General features: G+C 44.6%; 1 protein-coding gene across 1 annotated transcript in view; it reads right to left on the bottom strand.

Moving 5' to 3' along the window:
- Window positions 1-16367, bottom strand: part of ZER1 (zyg-11 related cell cycle regulator) — a 1037134-nt gene that overhangs the window by 247302 nt on the left and 773465 nt on the right. Inside the window, exon 13 of the mRNA XM_044058124.1 lies at window positions 16262-16367. This exon is cut by the window's right edge and continues 83 nt beyond it. Within this exon, the coding sequence (XP_043914059.1) occupies window positions 16262-16367 (106 nt within the window). The remainder of the gene's footprint in view (window positions 1-16261) is intronic.

Genomic DNA, 16367 nt, shown 5'->3' with positions numbered 1-16367 from the left:
TGCATAAGCTTAGTCAACTTAAGACTGGGGTCAGACCCTATTAAAAAAGACAAGGAATAACTAAGATAACCCCCGACCAAATTCTGTTGCAAATACCTTGAAGTTCTTCTTTAAAAAGGGATTATCCTGACCATTCCCAGAAAATTTATACCATGTGCCTAATTCCTGTGTATTACATCTCCAACAAACTGGTGACAAGACTGGGAAAGTACAGTTGTGTAAAATCTTACTATAGCAATAGCTGTCCTTTTCTTTATTGTCGCAGTATTCTTCACTTAAGAGATGTGCTAAGGATAGCCAACTGTCAGGCCAGTATAGCAAAGCCTTCAAATCTAATAGATGTCGTATGTTACACGTACATTCCTCGTGCAAGATGTAGGGCATAAAGGTGATGTATGAAAGTAAACACTCAGAACTGAAAAAGCCCCAGGAGGAACAAAAAATACCCTCAGGGACAATAAAGGACATGGTACAACCAGAAGGGGAAAAAAATAAGGAAAAAGGTAAGAAGGGCCCCTCGGCCAGGAAGGAAACAGAACACACAGGAAGAGTTAGGACAGACAGGGAAGGAGGGAGAGAGTGAAAACTGCAACAGTGAAGAAAAGTACGTTCACTGTTATGGTAAGACTTTACACAACTGTACTATGACCGTCAAGGTCACTACTGCAGTATGCTTCACATAAAGAAGAGTACAAGTGCTCAAGAGGATGGAGGAGGAAAACACAGAAGAATCCTCTGTAAACTCATGCAGAACAGCTCTGGCAAATCCTGCTCTAGCCCTGGAAAGAACATCCTACTTGTAATGTTCAGTGAAAGTATGAGCACAGGACTAAGTAAACAGTCCCAAGGATGTAACTGATTGGTATCCAGATCCTTGAAAAAGACACCGGAGGAGGCAACTGCCCTAGAAGAATACGCCTTTACAGGTGGGGAAAGACATTTGCCATGAAAAATGTAACAAAAGGAAATGGACTTAAAATCCAGGAGATAGTTTGCATAGAAAGAGCCAAACCCAAAGTCCTGGGATGAAAAGAAACAAAAAACTGCTCAGATATGCAAATAACTTTAGTTTTACCTAAATAATATCTGAGCTGTCTATGCAAATCCAAGGTGTGAAGAACCTTCTCAGTGGCAGACTATGGAGAGGGAAAAAATAAAGAAAGATGAACAGACTTATTAAGGGACAATTCATTGACCACCTTGGGCATAAAAGGAGGATTAGTACGAAGAGATACCCTGTCTCTGTGAAAAACTATAACAGGAAAAAGAGCCACGAGAGAAGTTCAGTCATTCTCTTGGCTGAAGTAAGAGCCAAATAAAGAACAGCTTTCCAAGTACAATGTTGCAAGGAAGCTGAAGAAGCAGGCTCAAAAGGAGTCTGGGTCAAATTTTGAAGTACAAAATTTAGGTCCCAGACACTCTGAATAGGCTTCCTGGGAGGCCTGATATGAAGAATGACTTTAGGAAATTGTTTGGCCTCGAATCTAGATGCCAGAGGAGGAGTTACGGACAAACATGAAGAAACTGCTGACAGGTGAGCTTTAACTGAAGAATATGCCAGCCCAGCATGAAGCAGATAATGCAAATAAGGGAAAACCAGAGGAACCAACACAGATAGCGGATACTGATAGTGAGAGAGGCACCAGACAGAAAATCACTTCCATTTGGACTTACAGAATTTTCTGGTAGTAGCTTTCCTGGTCTCCTGCAGAACCTGGAGCACATCCTCAGAAAAGAAGTGCCTAAAAGGGACCAAAACCCTATCACCCATAGTGTCAGTTGAAAAGGAGATAGGTGAGCATGGACAAGAGATCCCTTGTCTTGAGTGAGAAGATCCATTCAGTGAGGAAACATGTAGGGATTGCCCCTGGCCAACTGAGAAAGAATGGGGAACCCAATGCTGTCTGGGTCAACAGGGAGTCACTAGCAAGATTTTGTGAGAGTCCTGCCTGACCTTGTGCAGAACTTGTGACAACAGAGGTAGGGGGGCAGGTGTAATGAATCATCTCCTTCCAAGGAAAGGACAGGGTGTCCACTTTCCAAGTCAGAGGACTTGTGACTCTGGAACAGAACAGATTATGTTGTCTGTTCAGAGGGGAGACAAAAAAGATCTACCTGAGGAATACCCCACCGCTGGATGATGTCCAGAACACATCTCTGTGAAGCATCCATTCATAAGGTTTAGTCCTGGACATGCTCATAGTCTGCTATAAGGTTGTACTCTGAGGGATTATAAACCACCCGAAGAGTCACTGAATATTGGATGGCTAGATCCCAGACCTGAAGAAAGTACACTTGTGTACACTTACCATAAATGTAGATGTTCAAGTGTATTCACTGTTGCAGTCATTAAATTTGGGTTATCTGCCTGCAGGTAGCCCTCAGCTGGCATGAATAGCAAAGTCTTGGGTCCTGCGTCGGATGTTGTCTCTTCTTCCATGACGTCAGGTCGTCAGGGGTATAAAGCATGCAGCCGATGCCATTACATCAGTTTTTCTTGCCCCAGATGTCAGGTGCCCTCATAATTGGAAGCAATTATATATAAGGTTACACCTCCAACAAAAAGCAAATGCACCAGAAAGGTGAAATACACTAACAAGAAGAAAGGTATAGCCAAGAGAAGTCAGGGGGCTGGAGGGAGGGTAAACAGGACTGCAACAGTCAATACACTCGAACACCTACATTTATGGTAGGTGTACAAAACTGTACTGTGTTCTTCGTGTTTCACTGTTACAGTTATTACATTTGGGTAGATTTCCCAAGCTAAGGAAGGGGGGAGGAAGTTAGAGAGCATTAGGACCAGCTATTAAGCCCTGCAAGACTGCAGTGGCAAAACCAGCTCTGGATCTAGAAAAATAGGCAAATGTTAATGCTTGGTGAAGGTATGTACAGAGCTCCAGGTAGCAGCTTCTAGGATGTCCCCTGTAGGGACACCACTGAGAAAGGCTGCAGAGGTAGATGCAGCCCTGGTGGAATGTGATCTTATCCCCTGTGGGGTAGGTTTTCCATGGTGCTTACAGCAGAAACTAATGCAATGGCCTATCCATTAAGAAATGGTTTGCTTTGAAATGGCCTTCCCCATCTGCCCCTGCAGCAAAGGAAAAGTACAGTTTTTTACCTACCATAAATGTAGATGTTCGAGTGTAAACACTGCTGCAGTCATTACACTTGGGTTATCCTGCCGTCATGCGGTCCTGCAGTCGGCCAGAGTTCCAAAGTCTTGGTCCGGCGTCAGTTGCTGTCGCCTCCTCCCTGATGTCAGTGCGACAGGGGTATATAAGATGCAGCAACGCCATTTTCTTCAGTTTTTCTTGCCCCAGATGTCAGGTGCCCCCAAATAGGTAGGCAATTCAAACTGCTAGTAAAAATACAAAAGAAAAGCAAACAACCATTTTTAATTACCTGCAAATACTCCCCATAGGTAATAAAGGGTAGATGCCCTAGGTAAGTTTCAGAAAGTAAGAGGGGAAAGGAGGGAGGGTAACCTGGACTGCAGCAGTGTTTACACTCGAACATCTACATTTATGGTAGGTACAAAACTGTACTATGTTCATCGTGTTACACTGCTGCAGTCATTACACTTGGGTGGAATCCCAAAGCTGAGGTAGGGAGGCTGGATCTATAAGGCATTAGGGGTGGCTATAAGGCCCTGCAGTACAGCAGTGGTGAAGCCAGCTCTGGATTTGGAGTATAAAGGCAAATGGTAATGTTTGGTGAAGGTATGCACAGAACTCCATGTTGCTGCTTCCAAAATATCCTTGGTAGGTACTCCTCTGAGGTAGGCAGTTGAAGTGGCTGTTGCCCTGGTGGAGTGAGATCTAATGCTGCTAGGTACAGGTTTCCCATGGTGGGTATAGCAGAAACATATACAGTGTCCTATCCATTTTGAGATAGTCTGCTTTGAAATGGCTTTTCCCTGTGCTCCTGCAGCGTATGCTACCAATAATTGCTCAGATTTTCTGAAAGCTTTGGTTTTGTCCAAGTAGAAGCGTAACGGTCTGTGAATGTCCAAAGAATGTAGTAGTCTCTCCCCTTTGTTCTGTGGTTTTGGATAAAAAGTTGGCAAGTGAATAGTTTGGTTTAGAGCCACACTTGATACCACCTTTGGCAAAAATGTAGGGTTAGTTCTTAATGACACCCTGTCCTGGTGGAAGATGAGGAAAGGTTCTGCTGCCATTAGTGCCTGTAATTCTGATACTCTTCGTGCTGATGTTATTGCCAGTAGCAGAGCAGTTTTCCAAGAGATGTACTTTAATTCTGCTGTGTTAGCTGGCTCAAAAGGAGGTAAAGTTAATTTTTACAAAACAAAGTTGAGGTCCCAAGTTGGTGTAGGTGCTCTACGGGGCGGTCTTATGTTTTTAGCCCCTCTGAGCTATTGTCTGAGCAAAGGATTAGAGAAAATTGGTGGATCCGTGTTGTAATGAGCAGAGATAGCCGAGGCGTGGATCTTGATGGATGAAAAAGAGAGATCCTTGTCCAGCATCTCAGTTAAGTATTATAGCATCTGAGGAATGTTTGGGACAAGAGGGTCAAGGTTGTGCGCTTGGTTCCAGGCACAGAATCTCTTCCATTTATCCGAGTACGCTTTCCTAGTGCTAGGCCTTCTGGCCTCCAGAATGACATCCATAACAGCTTTGGAGAGAGGCATTGCTTGCTTGACTAAGGAATTTTCCATGCAGCTAGACTTAAGGTCTTTAGCTGGCTGTGAAGTATCTGATTGTTGTGTTGTGTCAGCAACTGTGGGATTTGAGGCAAAATCCAGGGTGGTTCTTGTGCTAAGTTCTTTAAGATTGGGTACCAGTGCTGGCGTGGCCAGTCTGGTGCAATCAGGATCATTTTTGGCTCTTCCTGCCCGGCTTTTATGAGTACCTTTGGAAGGAGAGGTAAAGGAGGGAAAGCATATACTTGTAGTTTTTTCCAGCTGAATGAGAGGGCATCCACTTTCCATGCTTGTGGATGGTAGCTCCTTATGCAGAATTTCTGTAATTGGCAATTCTTTGGGGAAGCAAACAGATCTATGTCCGGGCTCCACCATTCTTGTGTTCTGAATATTTGTGGGTTCAGTTCCCATTCGTGTGGGTCCATAATGTTTCTGCTTAGATCGTCTGCCAGTGTGTTTTTCTCTCCTGGCAGGTATTGTGCTTGCAGATGAACTTGGTAGTTGAGAGCTGTGTTCCACAAGGTCATGGCTTGTCTGCAGAGGGGGTAGGAGTGTGTGCCTCCCTTGCTTGTTTATGTAACTGTGGTGTTGTCTGTCTTTAGTAGTAATTGTTCTGGATGCAATAGGTCCTTGAAAGCTATAATAGCATTTTGTACAGCTAGCATCTCTTTCTGATTGATGTGGAGATGTCTTTGCTCTGTGGGCCACTCGCCCTGGATACATTTTCCTGTCATGTGTGCTCCCCAGGCGTAATCCGATGCATCTGCTGTCAGTGTCTGCCTGGCTGTGGGTTGAGTGAAAGGCTGTCCCTTGCTGAGGTGACAAGCTTGTGCCCACCATCGAAACTCCTGTTGTAGGCAGGGAATTAGTGGTATAACTGTTTCCAAACATTGACAGTGTTGAGACCATACGCTCTTTAGGTACCATTGTAGTTTCCTCATATGTAGTCTGGCATATAGAACTAGTAGTATGCATGATGCCATGTAGCCCAAGGCCTGCAGAATTTTTCTTGCAGGGAGTTGGGTCTTTGTTGCCATTAATTGAAAATATTGAGTCAGTTGTTCTTGCTTGTCTGGCGTGAGATAAGCCATCTGGGCCGTTGTGTTCAAGCTGGCACCCAGGAATATTATCTGTTGTGAGGGCACTAGTTTTGATTTCTTTTCATTTACTGTGTACCCTAGGCAACTTAATATCTTTTTTACGTACGCCAGATGCTTTAGTAGAATGTCCTTGCTCTCTGCTTGAATCAGGCAATCGTCCAGGTATGGATAAATTTGAATTCCTTTTTGCCTGCAAAATGCAATTACTGGTGCCAGGCACTTTGTGAAGACCCTGGGCGCAGTAGATAAGCCAAAGGGCAGTGCAGAGAATTGATAGTGCATTAAACCAGCTAGAAATCTGAGGTATCTTCTGCAGTTTTGTCTGATAGGGACATGCAGGTATGCCTCTTTGAGGTCCAAAGTCACGAGCCAAGCTTTCTTGCCCAACATGGGAAGAAGCTGCTGTAGTGTCAACATCTTGAATTTCGGAACATCCAGGTAAGTGTTTAGTGTAGAAAGGTCCAGAATGGGTCTCCAGGCTTTGTCCTTTCTGGGGACCAGAAAGAGTCTTGAGTAAAATCCTTGGCCTTGTTCCTGTGGTGGTACCTTTTGAATAGCTCTCATGTCCATGAGTGCTGTAATTTGTTTTTGAGCCTCTGCCCATTGATTTGGTGGCAGATTTGGGATTCCTTTTAGCCTTGGCAGGGTATGAAAATGGAACATGTGACCTTGAGATACAATGTTGAGAACCCATTTGTCTTTGGTGATGCAATGCCAGTTGTGATAGAAAAGTGCCAGTTTTCCTCCTAAGGGCTGCCAAGAGAGAGCTGTTTGGCAGCTGCAGTGGAAAGTCATTGAGGTTGTTTTTATAAGGTTGAGGCATGTCTTCCCCTTCTTTCTGGCCTGGTGCGCCCCATTGTCGAGGCCTGTAAGGGCCTTGTGTCTGACCTCTACCACTTGGACGTCTGTATCTGCCCCTTTGAGGTCTATCTGTGACTGGAAAGGACCAATTCTTTGTTGGCCAATTTCTGCTAATATGAGGAGGCTGAACCTGTAAGAAATCTTTCACCGTTTGCATAGATTTTGCCTTATCCTCCATCTTCTTTAATACCTCCTCTGCCTTAACTCCAAACAGCACATCCCGTTGCAAAGGTGCATCCAATAGTTTGACCTTAAGATCTGGTAACGTATGCTCTTTTAACCAAGCATGCCTTCTAATGACAGAGCCTGTAACTGCTGCTCTACAGGAGGCCTCTAAGGAATCAAACCCACATTGCAAAGTATGTTTTCCCACTTGTTCAGTTGCATGACATAAATCCTGCATTTCTTTTAAGTTAGGAGGATCTGAATCTGGAAGCATTTTCTGTTTCAATTGAGACATTAAAAATTGCTGATATTTTAGCATGTGAAACTGGCAATTCAAAGCTCTCATTGCTAAAGTTGCAGACGTATATACCTTCTTTCCCCATCTGTCTAATGCTCTGGAATCTCTATCAGAGGGAACTGGGTTTTTTGCTGATGAGGCCTTAATCCCTTTGGGTCCCCGAGAAATAGTTTCAGGGTCAGCTACAGGGCTTCTGTACAGAAATTTGTGAGTCAGGGACTCTGAAATATCTATCGGGTTTAACTGGGGCTGGGGGTAAGGAATCAGGGTTCAAACTGGATTCAGTGTACACATCATCCACAATGTCTAAAACTGGCGGGATAGCAAGGGGTCTGTGTTGAGGCAATAAAAGGAAGTCGCTGAGCCTTTTCTTGGATTCTGAGTAATCCTGGCCTTCCCAATGGAAATGCTCCCTCATGGTATGTAAGGTCTCCCCAAAGGAGTACTCCTCAGGCAGAGAGGCTGATGGAATTGATTCCTCAGCATCAGAATCCTCATAAGGGGGTAAAGAATATCCTAGGTCCGAGGAAGAGTCTGAGGAAATGGACACCTGATCAGAAGATTCATAGTCTGCATCCTGTCTGTGCCTTTTATTTGGAGGGGGATGGGACCCCCTGATCAGGGTGATTAGGTCCTCGGCCATTCTAAGCATTTGTTTCTTAGGCATGGAAGCCTGTCCTGGAGAGAGTTGTGTCTGTTTCTTTGCTTTTAAGGGGGGCTTAAGACTTAGCAGAGGGTTTAATGGTTAACTGGGTAGGTCTGAAAACACCCTCTGTAGCTGTGGATTGCTCAGCTACTTCGGTTCCCTCTGTAGGTTTAGGATTGGTAAGCTGAAGACCTTGTGCGTCCGAAGGCCCAGCCAGCTCCACGTGGGAGTCGGTGGCAGTCTGTGGTTATGTAGAAGCGGTCGTCAGGGGCTGCGTAGGCGACTCGCTGAAAACTGGAGAACCAGCGACCGGCCTAGAAGAGGCCTCGTCGTCAGTTTTGGGCCTCGGATGCCTGTCCTTGTCCTTGCAATTTTTATGCATTGCGGTCGTTGGAATTTCTGATGGCATGGTGCAATTGAATTTTCTACCAAAATAATGTCGGGCAAAATCAGACCGAAGTTTAATAGTGCGCTGGTTAAACCTAGCACAAAACCGACAACCAGTGACATCGTGGACAGGGCCTAGGCATGGAATACAATAGGAGTGGAAATCCTTATGAGGTATTTGCTTCCCACAAGAAATACAATTATTAACTTTTACTGACATTGGTCTGAGGCAAGAAAAAGTTTCCCCAACGGGGTACTTAGCTTTTTTAGAAGACTTCGGTTCTGGATTCGGAATGAAAATCTCAGAAGTCAGGCGACCAGCACTTGCGAACTGCTTCTGCTTCAGGCACCGCGCAGCAAGAAAGATTGAAGAAAATGGCATCGGGTGCATCTTATATACCCCTGTCACACTGACGTCAGGGAGGAGGCGACAGCAACCGACGCTGGACCAAGACTTTGAAACTCTGGCCGACTGCGGGACCGCCTGATGGCAGGATAACCCAAGTGTAATATCTGCAGCAGTGTAACACGATGAACATCTAGCAGCTGTTCAATTTTTCTGAGAGGCTTAGTCCTGCCAAATAAAATATAAGCTGTCTGTGCACATCCAGAGAGTGCAGTATTCGTTCTCCTTTGTTCTGTGGATTAGGAAAAAGGTTGGCAAATGAATGGACTGATTAAGGGCCACACTGGATACCACCTTGGGCATAAAGGAAGGATTGGTCCTGAGGGACACCCTGTCAGCATGGAAAATGATGAACGGCTCCACTGCCATGAGGGCCTGTAATTCAGACACTGTTTTTGCTGAAGTGATGGCTAGAAGGAAGGCTGTTTTCCAAGAAAGGAATTTCAACTCTGCAGTTGCAGCTGGCTCAAAAGGGGGTAGAGTGAGCATTTCCAATATAAAGTTAAGGTCCCAGGCTGGTGTAGGGGCTCTCCTGGGTGGACTTAAAATTTTGGCCCCTCTGAGGAATTGTTTCAGCAGGGGGTGAGAGAAGAGGGGTGGCTCAGTATTATAATGTGCTGAAATGGCTGAGGCATGGATTTTAATTGATGAGAAGATAAGACCCTTGTGGTGCATCTCTGTTAAGTACTGAAGAATATGCGGTAAGCTGGGCACTGCTGTGCAGAATCTGTCCCTCCTGCTGGGACAGCAGGGAAGGGGCCTGAGGCAGGTGCCATGGTTCCAGCAGTGACATACTGTGGAAGAGGGGGTACCAGTGCTGGCATGGCCAGTCTGATGCAATCAGTATTGTCCTTGGTTTGTCCTGTTTGATCTTTAGCAGAACATTCGAGAGGAGAGGCAGAGGGGGAAAGGCATAAACTGAGAGGCTTTCCCAGGTGAAGGACAGGGCATCCACTTTCCAAGCTTGACCGTGGGAAGTCCTTGTGCAGAATTTGTCAAATTGGTAGTTCTGAGGGGAGGCAAGCAGGTCTATCTCTGGGTTCCCCCATTTTTTTCTCAAAGTGTTGAATATCTTTGGTTCTAGTTTCCACTCATGTGGGTCCATGAGATTTCTTCTTAGGTTGTCTGCCAGTGAATTTAGCTTGCCTGGCAGGAACTGAGCTTGTAGGTGCACTTGGTAGCTCAAAGCTGTGTTCCACAGAGCCATGGCTAGTCTGCAGAGAGGATACGAGTGGGTTCCCCCCTGCTTGTTTATGTACCACAGAACAGTGGTGTTGTCTGTCTTTACCAATAATTGTCCTGGAAGGATGTGGTCCTTGAAGGCTGTCAGGGAATTCTGTACAGCTAACATTTCTTTTTGATTGATATGCAGGTGGATCTGACTCAGGTTCCATTGGCCCTGAATGCACTACCCTGCCAAGTGAGTCCCCCATGCATAGTCTGATGTGTCTGTTGGTAGGGTTTGGGCGGCAGGGGGTAGAGAGAATGGCAGTCCCTTGTTGTGGTAGCAGGCCTCTGCCCACCAAAGGAACTCTGTCTTTAAACAAGGAATGATAGGAATCATTGATTCCAGGCCCTGAGAATGTTGACACCATATGCTTTGTAGATACCATTGTAGTTTCCTCATATGCAGTCTTGCATATGGAATTAGTAGAATGCAAGGGGCCATGAACCCCAGGGCTTGCAGGATTTTCCTTGCAGATAACTGGGTCTTTGTAGCAAGTAGTTTGAAGTAGGCTGTCAAATAAACTTGTTTCTCTGGCGTGAGGTAAGCCATCTGGGAAGTTGTGTTCAAGCTTGCTCCCAGGAATACAATTTGTTGGCAGGGTACTAGATGAGATTTCTTTTCGTTTATGGTATACCCTAGTGAGGTTAGAAGTTTCTTTACAAATGCCAGATGATTTAGTAGCATGTCCTGGCTTTCTGCCTGAATTAGACAATCATCCAGGTACGGGTATATATGAATATTTCTTTGCCTGCAAAATGCAATGACTGGAGCTAGGCACTTTGTGAATACATTGCACGCAGTAGATAAGCCAAAGGGAAGTGCAGAGAACTGATAGTACATAAACTGCTCTGAAGCATAGGTATTTCCTGCAAGATTCCCTTATTGGAATGTGCAGGTAAACCTCCTTTAAGTCTAAGGTTGACAACCAGGTATCTTTGCCTAGCAGAAGAAGCAGCTGATGAAGTGTTAGCATTTTGAATTTTGGGATTACCAAAAAGGTGTTTAGAATAGAGAGGTCCAGGATAGGATGCCAGGAGCTGTCTTTTCTGGGTACTAGGAAAAGTTTTGAGTAAAAACCTTGTCCCCTTTGTTCTGCTGGGACAAGTTGAATAGCCCTGATACTTAGAAGAGAGAGAACCTCCTGTTGAGCCTCTGCCCACTGATTTGGGGTAGGTCTAGCCAACCGTTTGGGGTTGGTAAGGTGTGGAAGTGGAATCTGTATCCTTGGGAAACTATATTTAAAACCCATTTGTCCTGTGTAATGAGTTCCCAGTTTTTTTTTTGCATGCAGGGCGATCTTTCCCCCTAAGGGAGCAGGCAGTTGAGCAGGGCTTGGAAGGTTTAAGGTTAAGTCATTGTGACAGTTTTCCATAGGGGGGTGTCTTACTACTTCCAGCTTTGGAAGTGGGAGCCCCCCACTGCTTAGGCCTGTGAGTACCTTGAGACTGTAGCCTAGGTGGTCTGCTGTTCCTGGGTTTGGACTGAGAAGGCCTGGAAGAGACAGGAAAGGAACAATTCTTAGAAGGCTAATGCCTACTGAATCTGGGAGGCTGTACTTGCAGGAAATCTTTAACAGTTTGCATAGATTTAGATTTTTCCTCCATCTTTTTAAGGACTTCTTCTGCTTTGTTGCCAAACAGGCGGTCTTGGTTTAAGGGAGCATCCAGTAATTTAGCTTTAACATGATCTGGCAAATTTTGTTACTTAAGCCAAGCATGCCTTCTAAGAACAGACCCAGTGACAGCCGCCCTGCAAGATGCTTCTAAAGAGTCAAAACCACATTGCAAAGTATGTTTACCAACATGTTCAGCAGAATGCATTAAATCCTGTAATTCTTTACTTTCAGCACAGTCAGTAATCAACATCATTTTCTGTTTAAGTAGTCTCATAATATGCTGCTGATACTTTAACATATGAAACTGGCAGTTTAAGGCCCTAATGGCCAAAGTAGCAGAAGTGTATACCCTCTTACCCCATCTGTCCAAGGTCCTGGAATCTCTATCAGAGGGGGTAGGGTTTTTGGCAGTAGTAGCCTTAATGCCTTTAGGTCCCTCGGAAATGGTCTCTGGGTCCGCAGTAGAATTCTTGAAGAGGAACTTGTGAGAGTCAGGTACTCTGTAATACCTGTCAGGTTTCCTGGGAGCCGGAGGTAAATTGTCTGGGACCAGGCTAGATTCCAAGAAGGCATCATCTACAATGTCCAGGACAGGAGGGATAGCTAAAGGCCTGTGTTGAGGTAGGAGTAAGAATTCCCTAAGCCTCTTTTTGGAGTCAGAGTAATCCTGGCTTTCCCAGTGGAAATGCTCCCTAAGAGTGTGCAAGGTTTCACCAAAAGAAAAATCTTCTGGATGGGAAGCAGAGGGAATGGAGTCCTCTGCATCAGAATCCTCATAGGTAGATAAGGGCAAATCCTGGTCATCAGAAGAAACAGAAATTTCAGAATCCTGATCAGAAGAATCAGAAGGAATATCAGTTCTAGGTCTCTTAGAGGGTGAAGGCTGGCTTCCCCTAATTAAAGTAATAAGGTCTTCAGCCATTCTTACCATTTGTTTTTTAGGCATATGGGCCTGACCATGCGGTTTGGATGTCAGTTTTCTAGGCGTGGGTCGAGTTTTAGGCCTTGAAGAAGAAGATGGCGTCGGTTTGAAATGCAATTCAGTAGACCTGAATACACTCTCAGAAGCCGGTGCCTGCACAGCGGCTCCGGACCCATCCAAGGTAGAGACATCCGCAAGTTCCATGGTTGAAGAAGCATCTCGTGGCATACCGGACTCCGAATGGGTCTCAGTAGAGGCCTGCGAATCTGAAGTAGCAGGTATCAGGGGCTGCAAAAGCGCATCACAGAGTACCGGCGAACTGCCAACTAGCTTAACGGAAGTGTCGTCTGCAGCTATGGACCTATGTGGTCTGTCTCTGTCTTTATCTTTACGTTTTTTTGGAATGTCGGCAGTCGGATGGCTTACCAAAGCCATTTCTGGATAATTAAACAGAGTACCGAAATAGTTTGATGCAAAACGAACCGATGATGAATAGTTCGAGGATTGAATAAGGCACAAAACCGATAGTGAGGAACGTCGTGGTCTGGGCCTAAGCAAGGAATGCAGTACAAATGAAAATCTTTATGAGGTATTTGCTTTCCACAGGTAATACAATTGTTAACTTTTACTGACATCGGTTTAGAGCAAGAAAAAGGATCCCCAACAGGGTACTTAGCTTTTTTGAAGGCTTCGGTTCTGAAACTTGAAAACGAAAATTTCAGGAGTCGGCCGACCGGCACTTGCAAACTGCTTCTGCTTCGGGCACTGCACGGTAAGAAAGACTGATGTAATGGTGTGAGCTGCATGCTTTATACCCCCTGACGACCTAATGTCATGGAAAAAAAGACAGCATCCGACAGAGGACCCAAGACTTTGATATTCAGTCCGGCTGAGGGCTACCTACAGGCAGATAACCCAAATGTAATGACTGCAACAGTGAAAAACGAAAAACATCTAGTCTGTAAAGAAGAGAGGACCTTGTGCCCCCCCACCCCTTGTTGACATACCACATCATTGTTGTATTATTTGTGAAAATCTTGAGGAGCCTGAGATAAAAGAGGAAATGAAAAGTCTGCACAGCCAGGAACAGAGCTGTCATCTCTTCTGTGTTGATATGGTCTGACATCTGATGAGGAGTCCAGAGACCCTGGACCTTTAGGGGCCATAAGATGCACCCAACCCCGTTTGAGGCATCTGTCAAAAGCTCTTGAGTGGGTAATGGAGCTTGAAAAGGAAGCCCTGGATTGTCAGAAAGTTAATGAACCTACCACTGAAGCTCAAGCTTGAGACAAGGAAGAAAAGGAAATGGAAACTCTAGGGGGGTGGCAATGTTGATGACACATTGATCTGAGGTACCAGTGAAGATTCCTCATATGGATTCTTGTGAGGGGTAGCATGGGAATGATGGAAGCCATATATCCTAGGACCCTGAGAAATTCCCTGGCCGTGACACAGGAGGAAGAGTTTGGAAAAAGGCTATCAGAGACAGAGCCTTGAAGGCAGGAAGAGATGCCAGCATTGGAACTGTCTAAAGCCTGCATCTCAGGAAAACATGATCCTGGGAAGGTGTAAGAACTGATTTATGGAGGTTTATGGTGAACCCAGACTGTGTAAGAGCAAGTGGTAAACTGGAGCTCCTGTACACACTGCTGGGAGAAGGAGGCTGAATAAGCAGACTGTCTAGATGGGGAAACATCTGAATACTTAAAGGCCTGCAAAAAGCAATGACAAGGTACGAGTCATTTGGTGAAAACCCTTGGGGCAGTACAGAGGCCAAAGGGCAAAGCACAGAACTGAAAATGCAAGGAAGAAACAAAGAAATGTCAAACTTTCCTGAAGAAAGGAAGAATGGGGAAGTGAAGGTATTCATCCTTGAGATCCAGAAACACCAGAAAGATCTGAGGAAGCAGAAGAAGAAACAATGTCTGAAAAGATAACATCCGAAAGGAAGGGATCTTGAGAAAGGCGTTGAGCAAGGAAAGATCTATAACTGGTCTCCATGTATTCTCCTTTCAGGAAACCAAAAACATTTGGGAGTAAAACCCTTTCCCCACCTGGGAAAGAGGAACAGGTTGAATGGTGCCCTGATCCAAAACAGACTGTAGAACTTCTGAAAAATGAGGAAGCTGTTCCCATAGAAGGTTAAGGAATGCCTGAAAAGGGAGGAAGGCACTTCCAAACCAAGAATTATCCCCGAGGAACAATGGACAGAACCCAAAAATCTGAGGTGATCCAATATCAACTTGGAAGAGACAGGGAGAGGCAGAGAGAGAAGGGGACCTGGCAGAGGGGAGGGGACGGCCAAATATAAAAAAGAACCAGGCTTGTCATGAAAAGAAGGTTTCTGGGAGGAAGAAGTCAGAATAGACTTAACAAGAACATGCCTAGAACCCTTCTAACTCTTAGGAGGGGTAAGTTTACCTACAAACAAATGCAGACTTGGAAGGATAAGTCCTCCGAAGCTTGCAAATAGGGAAACAAAAATATGCCCTTATCCTGGAGGCACATGAATAAGTCAGCAGCAGCAGTCCCAAAATGACTTCTGTTATAGAGAGGAGCATTCAAAAATTTGGCCTTGATTTATTCAGGTAAAGCCTGAAGATGTAGCCAAGAATAATGCCTCATGAATGAACCAAAGGTAGTAATCCCTGAAAGAGGCATTAGCAGCATCACGAATGCCTTTAACTAAATGGCAGGCAACTTGAGAGGTAGACCATAACAAAGAGAGAGCAGATGCCTTCCCCCTCACATTCAGGGAAGTCAGAAACCACTTTGGAAACCTGGAAGAGGAGGGTCAAAACATACATAGTCATGTGGGTCTGGTAGTTAATGTCCCTAAAGGACAATGTGTCGGCAGTGTTAACCTTCTTGCCCAACCTCTCCATGTCCCTACTAACCTCATCAGAAGGAAGCAACTTGGTAGACGGCAACAACTTCTTAGAAGAAACGGACACCAATGAAGGGTCAGCAGAAGGACATTTACAAAGGAATTTGCAATTCTCAGGCATCTTGTAAACATTGATTTATTCAGGTAAAGTCTGCACTACAGTGAAGTGAGATCGCCGTTGGGAATATTTCCCTTTACTTCGCTGTAGTGCGATCTTGGAGTTGGTATATTTAAGTAGCAGGGAGTGTGGGGGGATGCAGGGGGGCTTGCCTCCCTGCTCAGAGCATTCAGGTAGGTTGTTTTTATTTATTTTTTTATATGTTCGAAGTTTTAAAACTTCACTCATATAGTGTCGATTATATGAGTGTTGAAGTTTTAAAACTTCGAGCATATAATATAGACCCGATGTAAATACCTAACAACTGCATGATTTACACTTACTTGCGAGTTTGTTACCAAAGCTGTCAGTTAGTTTGTCATCAAAGCTGTCATTTGTAAACACATCAATGATTTTATGTATTCACAATGTTTACCCTACTGCAACTGTGAAAGCACTTCTCTTATACTCTGGTTGAGAGCCTGGGTCATGGCTTAAAAGTATCAGCTGACAAGTCCACCTACCCAGTTAACCAAATAAATAAGTAAAGTAAGTGACAGAGAGATAGACAAATAGGTAATACAGAAAGTAAGAATAAACAAGTAGATGCACTTGTATATATGCAAAAAATTCAGACTTGCACTGTATTCCATTTCCTGTACACCTCCAGCACAATGCACTGGTACTACACATGAATTCCAACATCTCTGCCCAGTTTGCTGTAGCAGTTGTTTCCTTGTTGCAGCCGTAACCTATTCATCACAGACGAGTACAAAGCAATTTAGATCTCTTGCTTGTGACCATGTATGGTGACAGAGTAGCAGTTAAAGAACAACTAACAAAATTTATACACTATGTACTAGATAACTTGCAAAGCAAAATTATATCAGGAGCAGTTAATAAAAAAAGATAACACTGCTGTAAGATAGACTATTATTTTTATAATTTTTATCCTAAACAAACCACAATGCTTTCTAAATCTGTGTCACCTGTAGTTGATATTTCTTCTTGATGCAACATCCCAGCTCTGGATGGCCTGCCACATTCTCTCCATCACATCTTCCCTTGGTGGCTCTGGAATCATCCAAGCACTTG

The sequence above is a fragment of the Protopterus annectens genome, chromosome 16.part0 (genome assembly GCF_019279795.1).
Source record: "Protopterus annectens isolate FY-2018-M chromosome 16.part0, PAN1.0, whole genome shotgun sequence".
NCBI lineage: Eukaryota > Metazoa > Chordata > Ceratodontiformes > Protopteridae > Protopterus > Protopterus annectens.
Note: the sequence above shows the minus strand (reverse complement) of the source record. Positions and strands in the feature narration are given on the sequence as shown.